At 54.9% G+C, this 22,526-nt stretch overlaps 8 protein-coding genes across 8 annotated transcripts; 5 read left to right on the forward strand and 3 right to left on the reverse strand.

Annotated features, from left to right (window-relative positions):
- Positions 1–402: 402 nt before the first annotated feature.
- On the forward strand, positions 403–3,008 carry ASPACDRAFT_1883021 (putative MFS transporter). The gene is made up of 10 exons (XM_020198307.1): positions 403–737; positions 785–875; positions 926–1,001; positions 1,051–1,142; positions 1,189–1,295; positions 1,350–1,550; positions 1,604–1,723; positions 1,787–2,026; positions 2,092–2,433; positions 2,513–3,008. Exons 1-10 carry the CDS (start codon positions 465–467, stop codon positions 2,537–2,539), a joined length of 1,569 nt encoding a protein of 522 aa, XP_020052563.1. The 5' UTR covers positions 403–464; the 3' UTR covers positions 2,540–3,008.
- ASPACDRAFT_125771 (hemerythrin domain-containing protein) lies at positions 2,603–3,744 on the reverse strand. The gene is made up of 2 exons (XM_020196842.1): positions 3,338–3,744; positions 2,603–3,070 (listed from the first exon to the last, which is right to left on the reverse strand). Exons 1-2 carry the CDS (start codon positions 3,491–3,493, stop codon positions 2,642–2,644), a joined length of 585 nt encoding a protein of 194 aa, XP_020052564.1. The 5' UTR covers positions 3,494–3,744; the 3' UTR covers positions 2,603–2,641.
- Positions 3,745–5,033: 1,289 nt separating this feature from the next.
- ASPACDRAFT_125773 (uncharacterized protein) lies at positions 5,034–6,037 on the forward strand. The gene has a single exon (XM_020196843.1). The coding sequence runs from the start codon at positions 5,147–5,149 to the stop codon at positions 5,816–5,818; it is 672 nt and encodes a 223-aa protein (XP_020052565.1). The 5' UTR covers positions 5,034–5,146; the 3' UTR covers positions 5,819–6,037.
- A 289-nt stretch (positions 6,038–6,326) lies between these two features.
- erg9 (bifunctional farnesyl-diphosphate farnesyltransferase/squalene synthase) lies at positions 6,327–8,526 on the reverse strand. The gene is made up of 4 exons (XM_020205886.1): positions 8,217–8,526; positions 7,069–8,128; positions 6,837–7,019; positions 6,327–6,789 (listed from the first exon to the last, which is right to left on the reverse strand). The coding sequence occupies exons 1-4, from the start codon at positions 8,282–8,284 to the stop codon at positions 6,676–6,678; spliced, it is 1,425 nt and encodes a 474-aa protein (XP_020052566.1). The 5' UTR covers positions 8,285–8,526; the 3' UTR covers positions 6,327–6,675.
- Positions 8,527–9,118: 592 nt separating this feature from the next.
- ASPACDRAFT_81493 (DnaJ domain protein) lies at positions 9,119–11,094 on the forward strand. Its single transcript, XM_020205887.1, has 5 exons — positions 9,119–9,354; positions 9,410–9,453; positions 9,513–9,606; positions 9,660–10,699; positions 10,753–11,094. Exons 1-5 carry the CDS (start codon positions 9,249–9,251, stop codon positions 10,909–10,911), a joined length of 1,443 nt encoding a protein of 480 aa, XP_020052567.1. The 5' UTR covers positions 9,119–9,248; the 3' UTR covers positions 10,912–11,094.
- Positions 11,095–11,310: 216 nt separating this feature from the next.
- On the forward strand, positions 11,311–13,571 carry ASPACDRAFT_125783 (histidine phosphatase family protein). Its single transcript, XM_020196844.1, has 3 exons — positions 11,311–12,273; positions 12,354–12,477; positions 12,551–13,571. The coding sequence occupies exons 1-3, from the start codon at positions 11,673–11,675 to the stop codon at positions 13,404–13,406; spliced, it is 1,581 nt and encodes a 526-aa protein (XP_020052568.1). The 5' UTR covers positions 11,311–11,672; the 3' UTR covers positions 13,407–13,571.
- A 280-nt stretch (positions 13,572–13,851) lies between these two features.
- Positions 13,852–15,726, reverse strand: ASPACDRAFT_63695 (uncharacterized protein; the record flags this gene model as incomplete). Its single annotated transcript, XM_020203922.1, has 1 exon — positions 13,852–15,726. One exon carries the CDS (start codon positions 15,724–15,726, stop codon positions 13,852–13,854), a length of 1,875 nt encoding a protein of 624 aa, XP_020052569.1.
- A 1,666-nt stretch (positions 15,727–17,392) lies between these two features.
- ASPACDRAFT_81496 (uncharacterized protein) lies at positions 17,393–21,703 on the forward strand. Its single transcript, XM_020205888.1, has 4 exons — positions 17,393–18,898; positions 18,951–19,782; positions 19,829–21,136; positions 21,218–21,703. The coding sequence occupies exons 1-4, from the start codon at positions 17,581–17,583 to the stop codon at positions 21,573–21,575; spliced, it is 3,816 nt and encodes a 1,271-aa protein (XP_020052570.1). The 5' UTR covers positions 17,393–17,580; the 3' UTR covers positions 21,576–21,703.
- The last annotated feature ends 823 nt before the right edge of the window (positions 21,704–22,526 follow it).

The raw sequence follows: 22,526 nt of genomic DNA on the forward strand, positions 1-22,526 counted from the left end.
CTCATCGGCGATCACTTTTGCGTGCCGACAGACAGCGCTATCAATCACTTTCCCCGCTCCTCCCCTCAATCTTATCTTCGCCTCCATCTTCCGCTTATCTCGGACACTCTCCGAGATATAGTTACTTCGTCACGAGCGTTTATCGAGGGCTGGCTACTCCTTGCATGCAAGATGGGTGGTTATGGGTCCTCGCTCGTGGAGGACACTGCTTTCGGTAGCTCTGTCCGGGTTGAGCACGCTTATCAGCTATGGGTGCCACTGATTTCCACTGGGCAAGCCTCGAATGATCAGACGGGTTGAAGGTCATGCTTCGAGCCACTATGTTGGAATTACCCAGTGCCTTATCTCAGCACAATAGAGGGGAGGCTGTCGAGGCGGGCTGCCTTGGGAGTATTTAAGGCACCCCTCATTTCTCGAGGAGTCTTCCAGGAAACTATCTATAAGAGCATCACACATACTTCCAAATGGCAGACAATCCACCCCAGCAAAGAGTCAAGCATCAGGAAAAGGAGAACCTCCCTCCAGTAAATGTATCCAAAGCCGACGACGTGGAAGTCGGCCAGGTCTCCTCGCTCGACGAAGCCGAGCTCTTCCTCCACGAGCATGGCGTCTCCCACGACCAACTCCAGGCAATGCTCGACGATCCCGTGCGGACGAGGAAGCTGAGAAGACGTATCGACCTGATCCTGCTCCCGCTCATGTGCGGCACGTACTGTCTTCAATACATCGACAAGCAGGTGCGTCTTTCCCGCCCACACAATAGCTGGAAGCTAAGCCTCCGCAGGCCTTATCATACAGTGCGGTGTTCGACTTGTTCACCGACGCCCATATCGACAGTAATCAGTACAGCTGGCTTGCCAGTATCTTTTACTTTGGTAGTGTGCTCTCGTCCCGTGGTATGCTGGCGGGTCGCTGACGGGGTCAGGGTATCTGTTCTGGGAGTACCCGGCCAGCTACATTGCACAGCGGCTGCCGATTGGCACCGTTGTGTCGAGTTTCGTGTGAGTGCGTCGCTGAGACACGAAGGTGTACAAACTAACCGAGGCGTAGGATAGCCTGGGGTGCGATTCTCATGATCACCGCGGCCTGCCACGATTTCACTGGGATGGCTGTGTGTCGGTTTCTACTGGGGTGCTTTGAATGTATGCTCCTCCTGTGTGCCATAGGCAGACCCAGCTGACTTCGCAGCCCCAATTACTCCGTGTTTCATGATGATCGTGGGCATGTGGTATGTTCGTCAAGAGCAGCCCTTCCGCGCAGGGATCTTCTACTGCTGCAACGGGGTGGGATCGATGGTATGCTGGCCTTTAAGAACACCACATTCGATCTGAGACTCATTGACTGTGTAGGTCGGTGGACTGATCACCTACGGCATCGGCCAGATGGACGGCTTCCCCGTCTGGCGCGCCGTATTCCTCATCTGCGGCGGTGCGACCATCCTCTGGGGAATCCTCATGCTGCTCTTCCTACCGAACAGCATCCTCTCCTCGAAACGCTTCTCCGTGGAAGAGAAGATCATGCTCATTGGTCGCGGGAAGCAGAACCAGACTGTACGTCCGTCCCGTCCCGATGTAGAGGGTTAATCACTAATCGGATGGCTCAGGGTATCCTCAACCGCTCGATCAAGTGGTACCAGATCCGCGAAGCCCTCATCGACCCGCAAGTCTGGCTGTTGTTCCTATTCACTCTGCTGAACGAGACCGTCAACGGGGGTGTAGCCAACGTACGTCCTCTCCCCTCGTTTCAGAAGCCAACGGCATGAGAGACTAACCCCCCGAGGAAACAGTTCGGCAAACTCATCATCCGCGGCCTAGTCTCCAGCTCCCTGCTCACCACCGTCCTGAGCATCCCCCAGGGCGCATTCCAGGTCTTCTTCATTCTCTCGGGCACATACCTCTCCTCGCGCTTCAAGAACATCCGCACGCTCATCATGGCCGTGTACCTCATCCCGACGGTGATCGGCGTCTGTCTCCTCTGGAAGCTCCCGCGGACGAATCGCTACGGCGTGTTGTTCGGATATTACATCGTAAGTGGCCTCCCCCGCCGAACTTCCTAGCAGGTTGCCGAGCACAACACTAACCATAATGCCAGGTGGGATCCTTCGTCACCTCGCTCGTCCTCGCGCTGCAAATGCCCTCCAGCAACATGGGCGGCTACACCAAGCGCGTCACGGCCACCGCATTCGTGTTCCTGGCGTATTGTATCGGGAACATCATCGGCCCGCACGCGTTCCTGGCGGATGAGGCGCCCGTCTACGCGACGGGGTGTAAGTTGATCCTGGCGTGTGCGCTGTGTCAGATGGTGATCGCGGGGCTGTTGCGGGTGCTGTTGGGGCGGAGGAATCGTCAGCGGGAGCTGGATGTCACAATTGCCGAAAGAGGAGAAGGAGAAGAAGAAGAAGAAGAGGTGATGGCCGATCGGACGGATTTCGAGGTATGTCTGCTGCCCTGCCTCTTTGCTTGCCACAGATCCTGTGCTACAGCTCCCAGCTAACCGATGTGTGGGCGTGTAGAACCCTCAATTCCGCTATGTCCTCTAAATATACTATATATACCCCAAGCATCTAAACATACACACAACCACCTACCCCCCCCCCGCCCCCTCCCCCAATTCCCCTCCTCCTCTACAAAAGATAGATAGATTACATAGGCAACCCCGCCATCTCCCCCAAAGCCCAATACTTTCTCATATTCTCCGCCCGCAACGCGTCCACCTCCTCATCCAGATGCTCAAACAACACCGTCCCAAACCCCTCCAGCAACCGCTTCACCTCCCCCCGCTCCAGATCGGTTTCCCCGCGCCGACACCCCTCCAGATACCGCTCCAGCGCATCCATCCCCCGGTGGATCACTTTATGCTGGCCGATCAGGCTCAGCTCGCGCCGGAACTCGGGCATCCGGCGCGCCAGCACGGGGAAGATGTGCCGCTCCTCGATCGTGTGGTGCACCGTGAGGTGGTGGCAGAACTCCAGGCCCAGGGTGATTAGGGCTTTCGGGGGCAGGGTGGACTTTTTGTTAGAGGGGGCGCAGGCGGTTTGGAGGGTTGCGTAGGTGTGGCGGAAGTGGGTGTGCTATGTTTTTTGTTAATCTGGGTTGGGAGGGGGTAAATTGGTTGTGGCGATGGGCGTAATGATGGGGGTACGGTGTTGTGTGGTGTTGTATTGTATGGTGGATGGATACATATAGTTATTGTATACTAGTACTCAGCGGGGAGATAACCCAGTAAAACCCGCGGGATTAGGGTAGGGTAGGTAGGGTAAAGGGAACACCATAAGATGCACAATCCCCCCGCAAAAAAAAAAAATAAGCAGTACAGAAAAGGAAAGGGGGAAACATACAAACTGATCCATATGCTCCGCCAACCGATTATACACCCGGAACTCCTTCGCGGAGAGCGGCGGGAGGGGGGCCTCCTCCTTCGCTTCCGCTCCCGCAGTCGGCTGCTGCTCACTGGGCTTGGAGTCGGGTGTAGGTTGCGCAGCAGTAGGCGGCATGGTGGCTATCTTCCGTTGATAAGGCACACACTCTCTAAAAGACACGCGGGCGGGGAGGGCTATCAGTGTTGGTCTGCGCGGGTGAGCAGCAGCAGCAGGGCGAGTGAGGCGGGAAATACTCGTAAAGGATGGTCGTGCGATGAAGCGCATGGGATTCGAATTGAAAAGATTGTCAGCGATTGTAAGCAGGAGATTAGAATATTGATTATGATTTGGATTATGATTTTGATTAGTATGGGGGCTGATGCGGTTGGATAAGAGAAAAAAACTACGAGTACCAAAGGCTTTCGGCAGTTGGAGGCTTCCGTCAGGGACCGGGACTGTGGGGCGGGGGATTGGGTTGGGTTTACACAGTAGTAACTGAGCTCCCGAGTCTGCATGGGTAGGTGGGCTGGGCGGTCTGCGAAGGTTACTAGGCACCATTGGCTAGTGGAGTGAGGTTGCTGGCAGAATAGGAACCGAAGCATTGGAGGCTACTCTGATATTGACCGCCTTTTCGGTCAAACACGTTGAGCCTATTTAGAACTGGGAATAGAAACGGACTGGAACTGGGAACTCCCAGTCTGCAAAAGATCTCCAATGTCCATGGACAGTTCTGAAAGTAGAGAATAACTATTAAGGTCAATTCTAAGGGCGAACAGTAGGTGTATAATAAATATCACGTGTAATGGCTAGCTATACTGTAACAATACAGCGATATTTGGTTATAACGATCATATATAGCTTCACCAAGTCAATCGTTCTAAATGGGGTTTACAGTAGTACCGCCCGCGCCGCCCGCGCCCGCCCGCAGTCATCCGAACCCTTTTCCTCCTGCGCGACGAACCCCCTCGCCTCCACCCAGCCCCCCGGGGCTGGACCTCCCGCGGCATCCAGGAGGTATCGTATAGTTGAGAGTGGTATAAAACATCGCGCCCTCTCTCGCCGGGTTCTCGATCTGTGATTCGGAAGAAGTGACCATGCTGACGAACGAGGGAGTGGCAAAGAAAGTAAATGGCTACGTTGCTTTGAGAAAAGCCTCCTAGGAACGATGATTGGAGAAAGTTGATTTGGATCTTCTATATAACATTTGCGTGAGTAAATTGCTCATTTTCCCTTGTCGACCTGGGCTCGGGTTCGGACTCGGGTTCGTATTCACAATAGGACAAGACTAAGGATCCGCCTGTTGTAACCCACATATAAATTTAAACCCAAATTTGGGATCCACTCGCCTTTGACAACAATCGTTACAGTAGTCAGCTATTATGAGCTGTGAAAGCAGGTCTGGGATTCTTACCATGGTCGATATCTTTCTTTCTTTCTCAGTTGGAGCTCTGGGCCCACATCAAATCTCCCCGTATAAAAAGCAGACGAACTCCCAACTATCGACGCATCGAATTTCTATCCAATCTAAGCATTCGTTGCAAGAGCCCATCCCTTCAAGACTTCCAAGCACACAGTGATTCTTTCCAGCAAACCCGCCTCCCAAGACCGCTTCCTCGACAAACGCGGGGAATCATCAGCATGTCCGCCAAAAGTATTGCTATCCTTGGGGGCGGAGGCATGGGGTTGGCAGTCGCTCGGCGCCTTGGTGTTGGTCGGCATATATGTGTTGCCGACTACTCAAATGAAATTCTCTTAGAAGTCCAGGAAGCCTTAACCAACGAGGGTTACATGGTCGAAACATTCCAGGTGGGTGTGTCCGACTACGATTCTGTCAGCCGCTTTGCTAAGGCAGCAGCATCTCATGGACCCCTCGAAGCGGTAGTTCATACAGCTGGGCTGTCCCCGTCTGCTGGCTCTGCAAAAAAGATCCTTGACAGCAATCTTCTGGGCACGGCCAATGCTCTCGATGCTTTCTTGGAGGTAGCACAGCCCGGAACAAGCATGGTCTGCATCGCCAGTATGGCCGGTCACATGGGATCGGGATTACCTTCGGAGCTAGAGCATCATCTCGCGACAGCGCCTAGGAACCAATTGTTAAATCACGTGGCCCTGGACATTGATCAAGCCGATCCGCAAGGTCCTGCACGGGCCTATGGTCTGTCAAAACGTGGAAATTTACTACGCGTTCAGGCTTCATCCAAAGCATGGGGTCGCATTGGAGGGAGAGTGAATTCGGTCAGCCCCGGAGTCATATCTACAGGCGCTGGGCGCCAGGAGATCAAGGGCCCAGCTGGGAAGTTCATCGCTCTGAGTCCGGCTGGACGTGTTGGAACGCCGCAGGATATTGTGAATGCCGTCTCATTCCTGGTCAGTGCAGAGTCCTCGTTTATTACAGGCAATGACATCCTCGTGGATGGTGGGGTCGTCTCATCATTGCGATGGGACGCCCTGAAAGCCTGAGAGTGAGCCGGTATTGTGATGATCAATCTTGGGAGTGACCGTTGACGGCCGGAAGAAAGGCTTTGCGAGTGACCCGGAATTTCAAGGTGACACTCGGTCGTGTCAGACATCAAAACAAGTGTCAAGGGAAGGCTCGGGACTATATTGCGATATCGCTCTTAGTCATTCCTACGCGTGCAGGCATAGAGGGCCCAAACATGAGCTCCTCTAAAAAGACGAACAATCATGTCTGTATGCGGAGCATTTAAGATAGCGAGCCAGATGAGCCATTACAATTCCCTGTAACATCCCAGAAAGTAATCAATCACATTACCTTTGCTGGGAATGTGTCGAGTGCACTAGCTAGTTAATGACCATGGTGATCTAAATCCGGCCACATCCATTGTTGTAAAAAAGCGTCGTCGGAAATCATGTCATTCGGTTCCATCGCGTCTACCATAGGTTATGTGGTTTCCAGATCGCTCCGAAATAAACGTAACAGTGTGACTACAAGGTAGGAAATCGAGTTGCAGATATCAATTCATTAAAACTACCTATGTTTACAGTATGTTCCAGGTCCTCAATGGATGTTTGCCATCGCAACAGTTAAGTTGCAAGACACACATCTAGTACGTCGCTGGGCGAGAATTTCTCATTTCAATATCAGCACTTCTTCGGCACAACCACAGTCATGGACAGGCTGGATTGCAATTTGACATCCGTGCTAGTGAACCTAAAAGAAGAGAGAATAATGTGTCAGGTCAATGTATTAAAGTATGGCGGTCATGGCGGCGAAATAGAGTATAGAACATGAGCCAGCCGCGGTCACTAGTAAGTATCAAGACATGTCGTAACTCCGTAGAAGATATTGGAACAAGCTACAGTTCCTGGTGGGCGAGCTCGTGAATATTCTCGGGCGGCCGGAAGTTGCCCTTCCTCAGCTCTTGCCATGCGAGATCGAACCGCGCACCCAACATCCAAGCCGTGCCAATCTACAACAGTCAGTAAACAATCGTGTGAGAGACCGAGAGAGACATACCATAACAACCGAGACAATGACCACGATCACCAGCATGAGGCCCATCATAAAGCACACATCCTGGCGCGTGTCGGCCTCTTCCTCTCTCTTCTTACGCTCAGCCTCAGTCATCTCGCCAGTGACGCGACGCTTGGCCACCTCAGCGGACTGGGTGGGGAAGATTGTCTCAATCCACTTTTCAATCTACAAAGTATTAGTGAAAGCTCACTCGAACGAAGGGGAGTCAACATACCCGTCCGCAAACGAGACTGATCTTCAAGAAGTTGGGATCCTTAGGAGTGTTCTTCTTGTGGATCCGACGGGCGTACACACGGAAGGTGTCACTGAGCACCCGCAGGTTCTGGGTCGATTCAAACATGAGCTTGCACGCCTCACCCTTGGTGATCTTGATGTTTCTTTCGAAGATCGCCGGGTTGCGGAAGCACAGCTCCAGGGTAGCGATGGCCATGGACTGCGGGATGGCACAGAAGTTGAAGATACTCTGCTCCCGGAGACCAGCCAGATAGAACAGGCAGTCCTCCACATGTTCCAATGCGTTCAAGACCATCTCGGAGCCGCAATTAAGCGCTGCCTCGCGATGCTGTGGGTCAAACAGATCGTCAAAGTTGGTCACGTGCTTCGACCAAATTTCTTTGGGCCAGAAGCGACGTTTGTCGTCATTGTCCTCTCGAACGTCACGGATGATGTTGGTCTTCTGCAGGAAGAGACCCATCGATTTGTGCAGACGAGTGCGCTCCAAGAGAGCCGGGTTGGCGAACTCAGCCTCGACAAACAGACGCGTCAAGCCTTCGCCCACCAGGCCAGCCACGTACCAGCAGTATTCATCATACTCGGCCGTGGTCTTGACGCTGGCGTCCTCGAATTCGGCCTTCCGGCAGTAGTCGGCCATACCGTTACCCATCTTATCGGTGATGTCCTTCACGATCGCCTGATATGCCGGCTTCATGTTCTTGAATTGCGTGATGACGTTGTGAAACTGAACCAGCAGCTCACGGTCCTTCTCCTCGGGGCGGTTGCCAGTGAAGGTCCAGCCATCCTGCTCGAGGAAATCCTTGAAGCCGCGGAGGAGAGGCTCCTTGGTCTCCAGGGGGATCGAGGTGTCATCTTCGATGGTGTCCAAGCCGCGCAGGACCAAGTAGAAAATGCAGACAGGCAGCAGCAACTCAGGATGTAACTCCTTGATGACGGCGCTGAAGCTGCGACTGGTCAAGTCGAGGAATTTGAAGCAGGCCTTTTGGGTTTCGGTCTCGTCCTTCTCATTGCGTTCGTGAACGGGTGAGTGCCAGACCTTCCTATTACCACGGGCATAGACCCCTTCGTAAGCGTTGGCACAAACACACGACCCATCATTACCGCTCAAGGACGTGAGCCAGTACTAACCATTGCACTATCGACCTCAGTTCTGAGGGGTGAAAGGTGTAGTAGAAGATGTTCGAAGCGAGGCCCATTGTGAAAACTGAAAAAACGACGGGGTATCACGACCGGCGAAAAGCCAAATTGACAACGTGAGGTGAGGATTATTAGGGAGTCAATGACAGAAGCAAGATAAACAGTAGTGAATCAAGTGACCGAATCAACGGGAACCCAGAAGATTGAAATGACAATGATGGTACAACAATGTACAGACAGCTATGAGCAAATGGCCTCAATAGCGGCAAAGCGGACGCGGAGAGAATGAGATGGAAGTGGAGGGGAAACACGGGAGAAGAGAGGGAAAGTATGGAGGGGAGGATGGAGAGAGGGAGGGAAATTAGGTTGGGCGTTAAAGAAAAAAGGGGTGGGGGTGGGAGGAGGGAGGGAGAGAGTGTGAGGGAAGAAAGAGAAGAAGAGAAGAAGAGAAGAGAAGAAGAAGAGAAAAAAACAGTGGTGGAAGAAAAGGTGGTGGATGGAGAGGAAGAAGCGAAGAGGAGAAAACCAAACGAGGCAATTCATTTTTCCCGCGCCGAGAAAAGAGACAAATGAAGCGGTGCAAAGTTGCAAACAACGCCTCTGACTGGCTCCGATCAGCCCCCGGGGGGCTGTGACCCGGTATTTACCGCATCCTTCGCCCGAGACTTGGCAGAGAGCGGGTCTTGTTGCCCCGTTGTGACCATACGTGACGGTACTTCTACCGCAACGGAGACCAAAAAAACATCGATCGCTCCCCCGCCATGACGAAAGGGTCGTCGCAAGGCATCCATCTGCCTTTCTCATGAAAAACTAGTCCCAAACTACTGACTCTACAACTGGTTGAGCTTCTACCTTCACAGATCATCTCTTGTGTGGTAGTTGACAACTTACCCTGCAGCAGCCTCTTCAAGACTCACGGCTGCATCTCTCACCTCTCCGCTGGCTGTCCTTGCTGCAGCCCAAAACCGATAGACAAATCATCATCCCTCGCGTGGTCGGGTAAAAGCTTTGCTCCATCCCACCATGGTTGTCGACACTACATACTACGACGCCCTCGGCGTTCCTCCCACTGCGACCGAGCTGGAGATCAAGAAGGCCTACCGGAAGTTGGCTATCGTGACCCATCCTGGTTCGTCCGCGTGGCCCTGTGTTGTCAGCCCTCGAGCAAACTGACCCCTTGGCAGATAAGAACCCCGGCGATGAAACTGCACATGCGCGCTTCCAGGCGGTGAGAACGACCCTCGAGAGATCATCACGCTGATACTAACCTCGCCCGGGCTTGACCAGATTGGTGAGGCCTACCAAGTTCTCAGCGATGAAGAGTTACGCAAACGCTACGACAAGTTTGGCAAGGAGGATGCCGTCCCCGGCGGCGGTTTCGGTAAGTCGACGACGGCACAAGATACGCGGACAGCACTGACTCTGGCCTTCCAGAGGATCCGGCGGAATTTTTCAGCATGATTTTCGGCGGCAGTGCGTTTGTCGATCTCATCGGTGAGATCTCGCTCATGAAGGACTTGACCGCGACGATGGATATCACCATGCAACAGATGGAGGAGGAAGAACTGGCCGCCTCCGCCGAGGAGAAGCTCAACATCCACGATGAGGAACAAGCCGCCCGCGCCTCTGCCGAGGGTACGACGCCAACCGCGACTGAGTCCCCGGCCGCCGCACCCGAGAAGCCCGCCGCTGAAAAGCCCGCCGCGCCCACCTCTTCCAGCTCCGGTGCTAGCACGCCTCGCCGCTTCATGGGCCAGCAGGCCATCATGGACAAGTCCGAGGAGGAAGCGCGCATGGAGGCAGCCGGTCTGTCTCAGGAAGAGAAGGAGCTGCGCAAGAAGGAGAAGAAGAAGGGACTGTCGAAGGAACAACAGGAGCGGCTGGCAGCCTACGAGCTGGAACGGAAAAAGGCCCGCGAGGAGCGCGTCAACACCCTGGCCACCAAGCTGATTGACAAGATCAGTGTGTGGACGGAGACCGACAAGGGCGCGGACGTCACCCGCGCCTTCGAGGAGAAGATCCGCCTGGAGGTGGAGAACCTGAAGATGGAATCGTTCGGTTTGGAGATCCTGCATGCGATCGGTGCCACTTACGTGCAGAAGGCTACGTCCTTCCTCAAGTCGCAGAAGTTCCTGGGTATCTCCGGCTTCTTCTCGCGCTTGAAGGACAAGGGCACTCTCGCCAAGGAGACCTGGACGACTATCTCGACCGCCATCGATGCGCAGATGACGATGGAGGAGATGGCCAAGTTGGAGGAGCGCGGTGGAGAGGATTGGACGGACGAGAAGAAGGCCGAGTACGAGAAGAAGGTGACTGGTAAGATCCTGGCGGCCGCCTGGCGTGGCAGCAAGTTCGAGATCCAGAGCGTGTTGCGGGATGTCTGCGACCAGGTCCTCGGCGACAAGCGCGTGAAGCTGGACAAGCGTGTTGAGCGCGCCCACGCTTTAGTGATTGCGGGCAACATTTACTCCAAGGTGGGTGGTTCTCTACCTTGCGCAGCTGTCATGGAAGCTAATTTAAACTACAGGCCGAACGTGACCCCGAGGAGGAGGGTGATTTTATGGCATTCGAGCAGTTGATGGCCGAGTCAATGACGAAGAAGGGCAAGGATGAGAAGAAGAAGAAGGGCAAGCACGGGCATTTCCACCACCATCATGAGGAGGAGGCCGAGGCCACGGCTGCTTAGTTCTACTTGTGCATGTGTATTGATTTTGTCCCAGTATAAGGCTGTCTGGTTCCGACTGGATCCTTGGTTGGTTGGATATGGGATGTTTCTCTGTAGCGACTGGTATTTTGATTTTTCCACGCGCACCGACGATGTGACCCACCCATACTTAGATGGATTTTAATAGATTGCTTTTGCTTGAGGAGGTGATGTGATGTGGTGCTTAGAGTAGGGGTGACTCAGAGCGGTGCTGATTTTGATGTGCCCTGGTAAGATAATAAAAAAAGTGAGACTTGCCTTCCCAACCTCGTTGCGTTGTTGTGCCTGCAGATTTCCCAGCCTCCCGACATCGGGGCTTCTGCCTGATAAGCTTTGCGCCTTCTTGCTCCCGTTCGCAGGCTGAGTCCACCGTCCATCCATCTGCAACTAGTGCCAAGTCTAAATAATTTATCTCCTATCAAGGTCCCCCGCACGCGACCAGCTACCGTGTTTGGATTACTCCTCCCCACTGTTGGTCGTCTAGCTGGAATGTAACCAGTTTCTGCTGCCCTTGATACGGCGGAGTTCCGCGTCTTTGGTCCGACATTGACTCCATTGATCGTCACAATCCTTCTTGCGTCGCCCGCCCGCCCCGTTATGGACCGCGGTATATAACCCTAACTTCCCCCGCTTGCTGCAAGATGACTCCGAGACCTCCCCGGCTGTGTCATCGTACGACCCGCGCCTCCCTCTTCATAACCCTCGGCCTGCTCCTCCTGGCTCTGAACCTCATCCCTTCCTCGATGCTGCTCTCCTCCACCCAGGTGATCCTGGCCACCCTGGGCGCCAGCGCGGCTGCTCTGCCCAGCACATCATCCGCCGCAGCCTCCGCACCGACGGGCTCCGCCCTACCCGCTGGCTTCGACATCACCGCATACTGGGGCAACCTGAGCCCCTACAAAGATGGCCCCGGCTTCAACGTCTCGACCGGCGTCCCGCTGGGCTGCGAACTCTCGCAGGTGCACGTCCTGCACCGCCACGCCCAGCGGTACCCGACGCCGTATGCTCTCGACGGCCTCAGCATGGAGGCCTTCGCGCAGAAGCTCCAGAACTACAGCCTGCAGCACCCCAACGAGACGCTGGGTACCGGCCCGCTGGCGTTTCTGAATGACTGGAAATACCTCATGGGCGAGGACCTCCTGCTGCCCTCCGGCGCGGCCACCGAGGCGACCTCCGGGGCCAACTTCTGGAACAAATACGGCCGGCCGCTGTTCCGCGCCCCCGCTGGTCTCGCGGACTGGGATCCGTCGTTGAACGTGTATCCGAACGGGACGCAGCGGCCCAAGCCTATCTTCCGGACGACGGGACAGGCGCGGATTCTCGAGAGTGCGCGTTGGTGGTTAAGTACGTATTTCCCTTTTACGTAGAACACATCCACCATTCCCCCATGCTTTCCAAGATACTAACAGCCCCGACTCGAAAAGGTGGCTTCTTCAGCAGCACGAACGCCAACAACTCCGCTAGCCAATACGACCTAGTGATCATCCCCGAGACAAGCGGCTACAACAACACCCTAGCAGCGACGTGCCCAGAAGCGCAGTACGAGGGGTGAGTTAGAGCCATCTCCCAATAACCCTCTCCCCCTCAAACCCCCAAAACTAACCCCCCGTCCAAAAAAAAGCGACACCTCCGCCGAAACCTTCCTCAACATCACGACCCCGGCAATCCTCCACCGCCTAACCCCATACCTCCCCCCCCAACTCGCCTCGACCCTCACCCCCCTCGACATCCTCAGCATGCTGAACCTGTGCCCCTACGAAACCGCCGTCCTCGGCAGCTCCGCCTTCTGCCCCCTCTTCACGGCATCCGACTGGGACACCTTCGCCTACGCCCTCGACCTCCAATTCTACGGCGACTACGGCTTCGGCTCCGCCTCGGGCCGCGCGCAGGGCCTCGGCTGGGTGCTCGAGCTGGCCGCCCGCCTCAACAACACCCTCATCACCACGCAAGCGGCCAACATCAACCTCACCTACGACTCCTCCCCCGCCACCTTCCCGCTGCATCAGAAACTGTACATGGACATGTCGCACGACGACGTGATCGTCTCCGTGCTGACCGCGTTGGGCGTCGAGTATTTCAATTACGGGGCCGGTGGGTTACCCGGGAATGTGAGTGTGCCGCCACCCCGGACCTTCAGTTTGAATGAGGTGGCGCCGTTTGGGGCGCATCTTGTGGCGGAGGTGTGGTCTTGTCCGGCGGGCCGCGAGAGGGTGTTGGGTGGGGAGACCTTGTATGTTAACCCGGAGGTTAAGGGGGTGGTAAAGGCGGAGGATTGGATTAGGTTCGTGTTGAATGGGAAGGCTGTGCCGCTGGAGGGCGTGAGCGGGTGTGAGGGTGGTGGTGGGGATGGGTTTTGTTTGGTGGAGGGGTTGTTGGGTGGTGTTGGGGAGATGGTAAGGTTGGCGGAGTATGATAGGGCTTGTTTGGGGAATGGGACCGCTGGTAAGGGGCAGGTGGGCGATGGACGGCCCCAGTAGTTGGGTTGGTATACTGGTGGGGAAGTAGATGAGATGGACGGTGGTGTTTGTGGTGGTTGAGTAGGGTGGAAGGTGTGGTGAGGACGATGAGTCCATGGTTTTAGAGATGAGACGCGGTGGAGATAAGACCGTTGATCTAGACCCGAAAAACTTGCAGGAAGTAGAATGAATCCATTCGATCTCGATTCTATGGATAATGTCTAAACGCTGGGGTATCTAGTAACAGTAACAGTAACAGTACCAGAACAAGTTGCTGATCAGCCGGCCAACACAAATCAATCTATCGCTATCGCTTGTAACACACAGAAGCAAAAAAGACTAAATGCCAGCTTTAGTCGCGGTCCACAAACGCTCTCTCCGAATGCTGCAATCGAAGTCGAAGCCAGGGTAGAATATTAAGTATTAAGTAGAAGGAAAAAACGACGCTTGTACGGGCAGCTCATCGTCAATGGTTGGATGGCTCTTCGTCGGAGAGCTCCTCGTCTGACAGCTCCTCGTCTGACAGCTCCTCATCGGAAAGATCCTCGTCCGATCGCGTCCTGTCGGACAAGTCTTCCGAGGTACTGAGGCTCGGGAGTGCAGGCACCACGTACTCCGGGTCATTGGGGTCATGCATATCCTCGGGCGCGAGCACCCGGCCGCCCAGCTGTACGTCGCCCACATGGACCCGGTACTCGAGCGCCCGCTGGCCCTCCTTGATGAGCTCCTCTGTCCACCCCAGGCACCGCTTCAGGCTCTGGTTCATCCGTTGGCTGTCGGCGAGCAGCTCCTGGTGTTTGGCCAGGTCGAGCAGGAACCGTTTCTCATCCCGTGTACGGTGGCTTCCCTCCGGCTCAGCCTGCGAGTCGGCCGGACTGAGCACGCCTGAATCAGCCATGGAATCCTCCTCGTCGCTCAAGTCCGACAATTCCTGCGGCGACGACCGGGTCGACGACCGCTCGCTGTGGGCCTCGTCGACCTCGCTGTGAATGGAGAGCGTGGCAGATGCAGATCGAGACGACTGCGCCATGGACAACCGTCCCGAGCGGCTGAGGCGTCGGTACCGTCGTAGTTCCGCGTTTTGCTTGCGCATCTCGCGCTCCAGGGTTCGGTTGATGGCCAGCAGTGACGAGCTTCTGATTTCCAGATCCAGAATCCTCCGCTCGGTCCGCGCATTCAATGCTACGTCGTTGGAGGCTTGACCACCGCTTTCCGACTTCGACGGACTCTGCATTCCGGAGCCATGGGTGTCAACCGACGCGATCGACCCATTGCTGAAGACGCGGGGACGAAGACCTGGCAACGGGTCGGTGGCTATAGTGCTGGTGTCGAGCTTGGGTTCGGAGGGAGATATGATCAACGGGCTGGGTCGGAGGCCTTCTTTGTGGGGGTGAGGCATGGAGAGTGGGGCACCATTAGGGGCACCGTTGTTTGCTGAGTCCACGCTGGATGATTTGAGGTGGCGCACGGCGGGGACAGGTCGGGCGGAGACGGTGCTCAATGGAGGGCTTTGAGGCTGTACACTGGGTTCTAAGGGCTCTTCCAAGTGTGAGCTGACCTGAGATGCAACGCCGTCGGAAAGGCGGGGGTTTGAGTTCACCCGAGCGGGTCGTAGTCGCGGCGAGGGAGAGGCAGGCTTGGACGAAACCACAGAGCGAGACAGCGATCGACGCTTGTACGAAGTAGGTCCTGTGCCAATATCACTCATCGGCGCTTGTCGTTCCTCTTGTCCGTTTGCGTAGACGAATGTGGTCGCCGAGGCCGATTTGCCCGCCAATTTGGGCCGGACCTCGGTCGTCTCGGATGACGAAATTGTGGATCGGGCATCACTGGCGTGGAAAAACATGGGAGATGCAGAGGCATTTTCGGAGGAGATATGAGGTCGTGCGAGATGGTTAGGCTCTCCTGCCACTGTTTTGGTTCGGGCAGCCTTCGGGGGTTCCAGCATGCCTCCCCGGACTGGGCTCCGCTCGGTGCGGAACCGCCCCTGATGGCCCCCCTGAGCCACGCTGGGTTGGGCCCAGGACACATGTAGTGAGCCCGTCCCATTCGAGGAGAGATTATTCGGCGAAGCAGTCGAACCGTCTCTTCTGCTGGCGCGGGAACCGGATCGAGGGGTCACGTTGGCACTGAGGAGGGAGGGTTCCGGCTCCCGCCGACCAAGGGCCGAGGAGGGATGCTCGGAGGGGGTCGACCGGTTAGGGGTGCGATATCCGCCTGGCGTGGCTAGTCGAGGAGTCAAAGGAGATTGAGATTTAGTTTGGGTGCGATGGAAGGATGCACTGAGGGCGGGGGTTAGGGGTTTGGCGAGATGGCCATGGGATTGTTTATCGGAGGTCATAGTTGCGGCAATCGAGGGGCGGCAGGAAAGGAGGGCGACTTATGGCATTGCGATGCTCCAGGAAGTTCTGAAGCATGATGGCACCAGCCGGCCACGGATCGCAGTATTGAAAAGAAAGCCGTCAGGGTGAGGCAAGGTGAAGATGGGAGAGAGATAAGCGAGGCAAAAAGAAAAGAGAATTCGTGTGGTTGTTGGGGAGGGGGGGGGGGTGGTAAAAAGTGGGTGGAGTTAGTGGTGGTTTAGTTGCTGCCGACGGCGAGTTGGTTGTTGGCAGCAGTCATAATTAATGAAGAGTTTAAAGTAAAGTAGAGAATGTTTTGGCCGAGCAAAACAATCCCCGCCCAATCCGGCTAGCTTTCCTCCGCCGCCCGCCTTTCGTTTCACCGCCGCTATTATTATCCATTCAACCTTCCTCTTCTTCTTCTTCTTCTTCTTCTTCCTCCTCTCCCTTCGAAAGATAATCGACAGTCAATCGAACATCGGATAAAGCTGCTGAGACGAGGCGTACCATCACCAGCCGATCTGGACCGCACACCAGATCACGGCCCGATGCCTCCCAGCCTCCGCCAACCCCTCGCGCATTGCATGGGCTGATGCAATTGACCCCCGATCGAGCCCGAAGCTTTATCCAGCTTAGTCACTTGGTGGCTACGGCGATCACCCCATAGTATCATATCACTGTGGCCGTTGTTATGGACCTCTTTGCCCAGGATCCCCTCATTCCCTCCGTGAGGCTCGCGAGTTTATCCGATTAGATCAGGGACGCAGTTGACCCCGGTTTACCTCTGATCTCACGGGGAATGTCCGATCGGCCCATGTGTAGTGCACGTGATTTCCCCCTCCACTATGGCAGCCCACGCAAGGGATGCATGGTCCTTCCCTTCTGACGCCTGCGTCATCTGACACTCCGGATTTCTTGATTCTTGCGCCGAATCTGGGGTGGGAATGTGGTGTGCCAAGCTGATGGAGTTGTCTCTTCAAAGGGATAACATAGCCAGCTTAAATACCAACTATTGCCAGGACAAACCCCATCCTCCTGGTTGTTGATTTTGACTTCTTGCGCCCGTAGCGTTGCATTTGCGCCCGAATGTTCGTTATCCACCTAGATAAGGTGTCTGTCTCTGGTTAATGCCCGCTTGGTTCCTGGGATTCCGGCCAAGATCCGCCTCTGCGCAATAATCTTTGAGGATAAATTCAGTAGTGGTCGCCCGATCCCACAGAAGTACAAAGTCTATCAATAGAGCAATATAGGCTACAGGCTTTATGCTCATCAAAATGGTTGAGCTTCCAGAGGTGCATAATCTTACTACCTCACCAACCAGATTCCTGGATACAACAAAGCAATTGAAGAATATCGTTGCTCCATTTGACTCTTGAGGTCAGGACCAAACTTATGTTGCCGACTACCTATTTACTTATGTGTAATCTCACCATGACTGGTTGCTTGTGCCGCTCAACTTCCCAGGGTTCAGACTGTCATCAACACATATTTCTTCAGAGCTAAGACACGAATTCAAGTGGTACCTGCCGGTAACCATTACGGGGGAGACATTCTGACTGCGGCTTATCTGCAGAAGGTCTAGGGCTGGGTGTGCAACAACTGCCGCAGCGTCGGCGTCGGAATCGGGTTAGAGCCAAATACTCAATGAAGATATTACCGCTGCAAGATAGTCGCTGTGAATTAGCGTGGCGGGCGTTGTTCGCTTCAGAGTCTTATGGCGTGCTTATTTTTCTTTTCGTTGCCCGGATATAATTTTGCAGCGACCATGAACTTGCTTGTCATTTCCGTTTTGCAACTTTCTTCCAGGATTTGCCTGACTCAAACATCGAAGTTCAGAAGAACCGGATTTCAAGATGACAATCGGCAGTACACCCTCGAGCGACAGTCCTGTGGCGTACGCTCAGGAGGATCGCGTGCAGAGTATCCTTCAACGCCAGCTGGACGGATTACCTACCGTACCTTCTGCAAATGGCACGGTGTTTGACTACATGGGAAAATTGGATTTGTTTCTGATTGGAATCAGTACTTTGGCGGCCATAGTCGCTGGGGCACTCAACCCTCTACTTACTGTAGTCTACGGTCTGGTGGTTAGGTCTTTCCAGAAGCATGCGCACGGCGTGGATGATGGCGCAAATCTCTCCTCCAATGTGTCGAAACTCGCGCTGTACAACGTCTACCTCGGGGTAGCTGAGTTCGTTCTCATCTACATTGCGACAGTGGGCTTCTATCACACAGGCGAGCGCATCACCCGAAACTTGCGTCGTGTGTACTTGAGGGCGATCATCCGGCAGAATATCGCCTTCTTCGACACACTGAGTCCCGGGGAGTTCACCGCACGTATCACGTCCGACATGAACGTCATTCAGGAAGGCATTACTAGCAAAATTTCAACCTTCTTGACAGCCTTGGCTACTTTCGCCTCGGCTGTTGTGATTGCGTTCTTTGAGTACTGGAGACTAGCTTTGATGCTGATCTCAACTTCGCTCCTCATTGGCGGGGCTGAGTTTCTAGGGGCTATTTATGCTTTGAAATTCAGTCGACGGAGCTCAGCGGCCTTGAATCAGGGAGCCTCTGTCGTAGAGGAAACCATCAGCTCTATCCGACATGTTGCTGCGTACGGAATCCAGAGTGCCATGCGTGAGCGATATTTGAAGCATCTTGACTTGGGCGAGACTTGGGGGCTCAAAGCACGATTGTCGGTAACGTTCATGATCGGAACCATGAATTCAGTACCGTATCTTAGCTACGCTTTAGCCTTTTGGCAAGGGTCCCGCTATGTTGTCACTGGGGAGATGAGTGGGTCAGCCGTGGTCACAACGACCATGGCCATTATCATCGCTTCATTCGCTGTTGGTCGGGTGGCACCGAGTGCGGAGTCAATGGTCAAAAGTGTAGTACATGCCGGAGTCATTATGAAAGCCATTGCTCGCCAATCTCCCCTCGATCCACTGACCACGGAGGGACGAACCCTATCAGACGTACACGGCGACGTTGAGTTTCACGATATCAGCCTGGTATATCCATCACGGCAGTCTGTGCAGGTTCTCGATCAGGTATCTCTGCACTTCCCGGCAAACAAGACGACGGCTCTAGTCGGAGCATCCGGCTGCGGGAAGAGTAGCATAGTCGGGCTTCTGGAACGGTTCTATGAGCCAACTGGTGGTTATATCAGTGGGTAGCCACACCATGGATACTATCATTTAGTTATCTAATCTCTATATAGCATTAGACGGTGTCGATATCACGCACCTCAACCTACGTTGGCTGCGACAGCAAATGTCCTATGTTGTACAGGAGCCGGTCCTATTCAACAGGAGTATCTTCGACAACATCCTCCTGGGACTGAACGATCTGGGACAACAAAGAACCATGCTTGAGGCGAGAGAGCTGGTGCATGCCGCGGCGAAAGTCGCCCATGCCCACGATTTCATCATGGCTTTGCCGCAAGGGTATCACACTGAAGTGGGTACGAAGGGCCTGCAATTGTCTGGCGGTCAACGGCAACGCATATGTATTGCAAGAGCGGTCATCAACAATCCGAAGATTTTACTACTTGATGAGGCTACATCTGCGCTAGATTCGAAGTCCGAACAGGCAGTTCAACTGGCTTTGGATTCGGCTGCCAAAAATCGAACGACGATTGTCATTGCTCACAGGTTATCAACTATACGAAACGCCGACAACATCATTGTTATGGGCAAGGGTGTCGTTCTGGAACAAGGAGCACATGAAGATTTAATGGCCCTAAAAGGTGCCTATGCACAACTCGTAGAGGCACAACAGGTTGATAGTGCCACGGACGGGGAGGCAAATGGGCTTCTCTCAAGTTCTGAAGACGATGCATCGAGTGATGGCAAGGCTGGGCCCTTCGAAGTGGCAGAAACAGCCAGCTCTCATCACGACAACTATCTCGCCAATGATCATGGACGCCTTCATGACTCCAGACCTTCATTCAGGACCTACTTTCGAGTGGTGCGCAAGCTCAACAGAGAAGAGGCTGTAATAGTACTCATTGGACTTCTACTGTGCATTCTTACGGGATTTGTGGTTCCAACGTGAGTACTTGCGCATGCTGCCTGAGAAGCGGCTAACATGTAGAAGGCAAGCTGTCTTCTTCGCTGAATCAGTCAGCGCTATTACTCTTGACTCTACGAAATATAGCAAGCTTCGCCATGATATCAACATTTGGTCCTTACTTTTCGTGATCCTTTCTATCTTTGCCTTTATCACATGGATAAGCCAAGGGATGTGCTTTTCCCGGTCTACAGAGCGACTCACACACAAGACCCGAGACCAAACATTCCAGTCCATCATCCATCAAGACATAGCGTTCTTTGATGAGAAGAAAAACTCCCCTGGAGCCCTGACATCGTTCGTCTCGACCACGGCCACTGACATTACCGGCCTGAGCGGGCCCATCATCGGCTCCAGCCTCACCTTCATCGCAGCCCTGGCCATAGGCATCACTGTTTCGCTCATCACGGGTTGGAAGCTCGCTCTCGTCTGCATCGCGACGATCCCCATAGTGGCGGGATGCGGCTATGTTCGCCTCCGCGTCCTCGCACTGTTCGACCAGCGGGTCCGCAAAACGCACGAGGAGGCCGCGATCTACGCGACCGAGATCATCACGACGATGCGATCGGTCGCTTCCCTTACTCTCGAGGAGTATTTCTTGGACGAGTACACAGCCATCCTCTCGCGCTCAGCCGCTCAGTCCATGCGATCGATCCTCAAAGCCTCGGCCCTGTACGCCGCGTCGCATTCATTCACCTTCTTCTGCGGCGCCCTCGCCTTCTGGTACGGCGGCACGCTGCTCGCCAAGGACGAGTACACTATCCTCCAATTCTACATCTGCTTCGGCGCCCTGATCTCGGGCGCTCAAATCGCCGGCGCGGTGGTCTCCTACGCGCCCGACATGAGCAAAGCGCTGCACGCGGGCCAAGAGATCGACCGCCTCCTCAACCGGGCCGCGCAGATCGATACTCAGAAGCACCACCAACATCCCACGCTAGACCACCACGGCGCCATCGAATTCCAGAATGTCACCTTCCACTACCCCTCCCGACCCGCGCACCCCGTCCTCCACAACTTCTCCCTCACCATCCACCCGGGCCAATTCATCGCGCTCGTCGGACCCAGCGGCTCCGGCAAGACCACCGTCCTCCAACTCTTAGAGCGGTTCTACGCCCCCACCGCCGGCCAAATCCTGCTGAATGGCGTCGTTATTTCGGATCTGGATGTCACTGAATACCGCCAGACCTTCTCGCTAGTCAGCCAAGAACCCGTCCTGTACGACGGGACCATCCGCGAGAATCTCCTCCTCTGCGGCGCAGACACGGCCGCCGACGATGAGGTTTTGCTGCAAGTGTGCAAGGATGCGAATCTCCATGATTTCATCCTCTCGCTTCCGTACGTCACCCCAGCCCCACTCCAGCCAAACCCCTAGGAAATAGCCATCGGCGTCCGAACGCTAACAAAGAAGGAAAGCAGATCCGGCCTCGACACCCCCCTCGGCACAGCAGGGTCCATGCTCAGCGGCGGCCAGCGACAGCGCCTGGCGCTCGCGCGGGCCCTGCTCCGGATCAACAGCCCCGTGCTGCTCCTGGACGAGGCGACGGCGGCGCTGGACGGCGCGTCGGAGCGCGTGGTGCAGGAGGCGCTGGATCGGGCGGCCACCCGTAAAACGACGGTGGCGGTCGCGCATCGGCTGCGCACGGTGCAGCGCGCGGATGTGATTGTTGTGATGGAACGGGGGAGGGTGGTGGAGTCTGGGAGTCATGGGGAGTTGATGGCCAGGAGGGGGGTTTATGCGGAGTTGGTGGGGATGCAGCGGTTTGAGGGGGTTTAAAAGGTCCAAGTTTTGGGGGGTGGGGTTGGGGGTCGGTTGTTGTGCAGTTGTGCGCTTGATCTCGGTTGCGCTTTCTTAAATGGCAGTGGATGCGGGTGTATGAAGATTTCTTTTTGAAGTATATAGGCGTGCTTGGTAGATCTCAGCATGGGAGGAGAAGGTTTCTGACAACCTCGATGCTCAATACTGTGAGGTTGCACCACTCTCGTTCCTCTTCCTTGCTTCGATATATACAGTGCTTGCCCTGTGTAAAGATGGTTTCAGATCCGTATACCAACTAGAGCCCCGTTTCCCACGCTCAACCACAAGAGAAAGAGTCATCTATACTGGTTCCGAGTTACATCCGATTCACATTTCGCCACTCCACTTGTCCACCGTACATCCACATCTCCATCGTTAGAGGACAATATGCTACGTGTGTAGATATTGGAAGAGTGTCGGCCCAAGGCACCAAAGCCGGAGCCATTACCCAAGTCCCTGTATGTCCCCCCGCAACAATATGGCTGCGGTGATGTAGTGGTATTAGCATTGCAGAGCCCCCGTGGCCTGGAGCGAGGTGGGCGTGCAGAGTCTGGGTTTGAGGCCCGGCCGCGGTATAGTTTTTGGGATTCTTGTGGCAAGGGAAGGCGTTATGGGGGCTTTGTTGGTGGATAATGCAGGGTTTGGATGTATATCTGGGGACTGGGGTGGGATGTTGATGGGTGGGGCTTGGGGGTCGGGTGTGAGGATCTTGCTGCGAGGGATCACTGAATTTGTGTATGTTCGAGGGTGGAGACGGTGGTGTTGGAATGGTTTGGGAGGAGGGCAAAGGAGGGAAGGAGGTAGAACTTAGAGAAGGAGAAGTGGAAGAGGACGAGGACTTCACCACGTCAGCAGCAAGATACGGCACGTCAGGCGCCTGCACCTGCTCAGCGATACTTAAACCAATAATGACTGCCACGGCCCATTGGT

Source organism: Aspergillus aculeatus, assembly GCF_001890905.1.
Source record: "Aspergillus aculeatus ATCC 16872 unplaced genomic scaffold ASPACscaffold_17, whole genome shotgun sequence".
Taxonomy (NCBI): Eukaryota; Fungi; Ascomycota; class Eurotiomycetes; order Eurotiales; family Aspergillaceae; genus Aspergillus; species Aspergillus aculeatus.

Excerpts from the sequence above, each read along its gene's own strand:
- ASPACDRAFT_1883021 (XM_020198307.1), top strand. The coding sequence starts at position 465 with ATGGCAGACAATCCACCCCAGCAAAGAGTCAAGCATCAGGAAAAGGAG. Across the intron at positions 1,296-1,349 it reads GCAACGGGGTGGGATCGATG|GTCGGTGGACTGATCACCTA; the intron begins GTATGCTGGCCT and ends TTGACTGTGTAG. Across the intron at positions 1,551-1,603 it reads GCGGGAAGCAGAACCAGACT|GGTATCCTCAACCGCTCGAT; the intron begins GTACGTCCGTCC and ends CGGATGGCTCAG.
- ASPACDRAFT_125771 (XM_020196842.1), bottom strand. The coding sequence starts at position 3,493 with ATGCCGCCTACTGCTGCGCAACCTACACCCGACTCCAAGCCCAGTGAG. Across the intron at positions 3,071-3,337 it reads CGGAGCATATGGATCAGTTT|CACACCCACTTCCGCCACAC; the intron begins GTATGTTTCCCC and ends CAAAAAACATAG.
- ASPACDRAFT_125773 (XM_020196843.1), top strand. The coding sequence starts at position 5,147 with ATGGTCGAAACATTCCAGGTGGGTGTGTCCGACTACGATTCTGTCAGC.
- erg9 (XM_020205886.1), bottom strand. The coding sequence starts at position 8,284 with ATGGGCCTCGCTTCGAACATCTTCTACTACACCTTTCACCCCTCAGAA. Across the intron at positions 8,129-8,216 it reads CTGAGGTCGATAGTGCAATG|GAAGGTCTGGCACTCACCCG; the intron begins GTTAGTACTGGC and ends CCGTGGTAATAG. Across the intron at positions 7,020-7,068 it reads TCAGTCTCGTTTGCGGACGG|ATTGAAAAGTGGATTGAGAC; the intron begins GTATGTTGACTC and ends AATACTTTGTAG.
- ASPACDRAFT_81493 (XM_020205887.1), top strand. The coding sequence starts at position 9,249 with ATGGTTGTCGACACTACATACTACGACGCCCTCGGCGTTCCTCCCACT. Across the intron at positions 9,355-9,409 it reads GGCTATCGTGACCCATCCTG|ATAAGAACCCCGGCGATGAA; the intron begins GTTCGTCCGCGT and ends ACCCCTTGGCAG. Across the intron at positions 10,700-10,752 it reads CGGGCAACATTTACTCCAAG|GCCGAACGTGACCCCGAGGA; the intron begins GTGGGTGGTTCT and ends TTTAAACTACAG.
- ASPACDRAFT_125783 (XM_020196844.1), top strand. The coding sequence starts at position 11,673 with ATGCTGCTCTCCTCCACCCAGGTGATCCTGGCCACCCTGGGCGCCAGC. Across the intron at positions 12,274-12,353 it reads GAGTGCGCGTTGGTGGTTAA|GTGGCTTCTTCAGCAGCACG; the intron begins GTACGTATTTCC and ends CGACTCGAAAAG. Across the intron at positions 12,478-12,550 it reads CCAGAAGCGCAGTACGAGGG|CGACACCTCCGCCGAAACCT; the intron begins GTGAGTTAGAGC and ends TCCAAAAAAAAG.
- ASPACDRAFT_81496 (XM_020205888.1), top strand. The coding sequence starts at position 17,581 with ATGACAATCGGCAGTACACCCTCGAGCGACAGTCCTGTGGCGTACGCT. Across the intron at positions 18,899-18,950 it reads GCCAACTGGTGGTTATATCA|CATTAGACGGTGTCGATATC; the intron begins GTGGGTAGCCAC and ends ATCTCTATATAG. Across the intron at positions 21,137-21,217 it reads GATTTCATCCTCTCGCTTCC|ATCCGGCCTCGACACCCCCC; the intron begins GTACGTCACCCC and ends GAAGGAAAGCAG.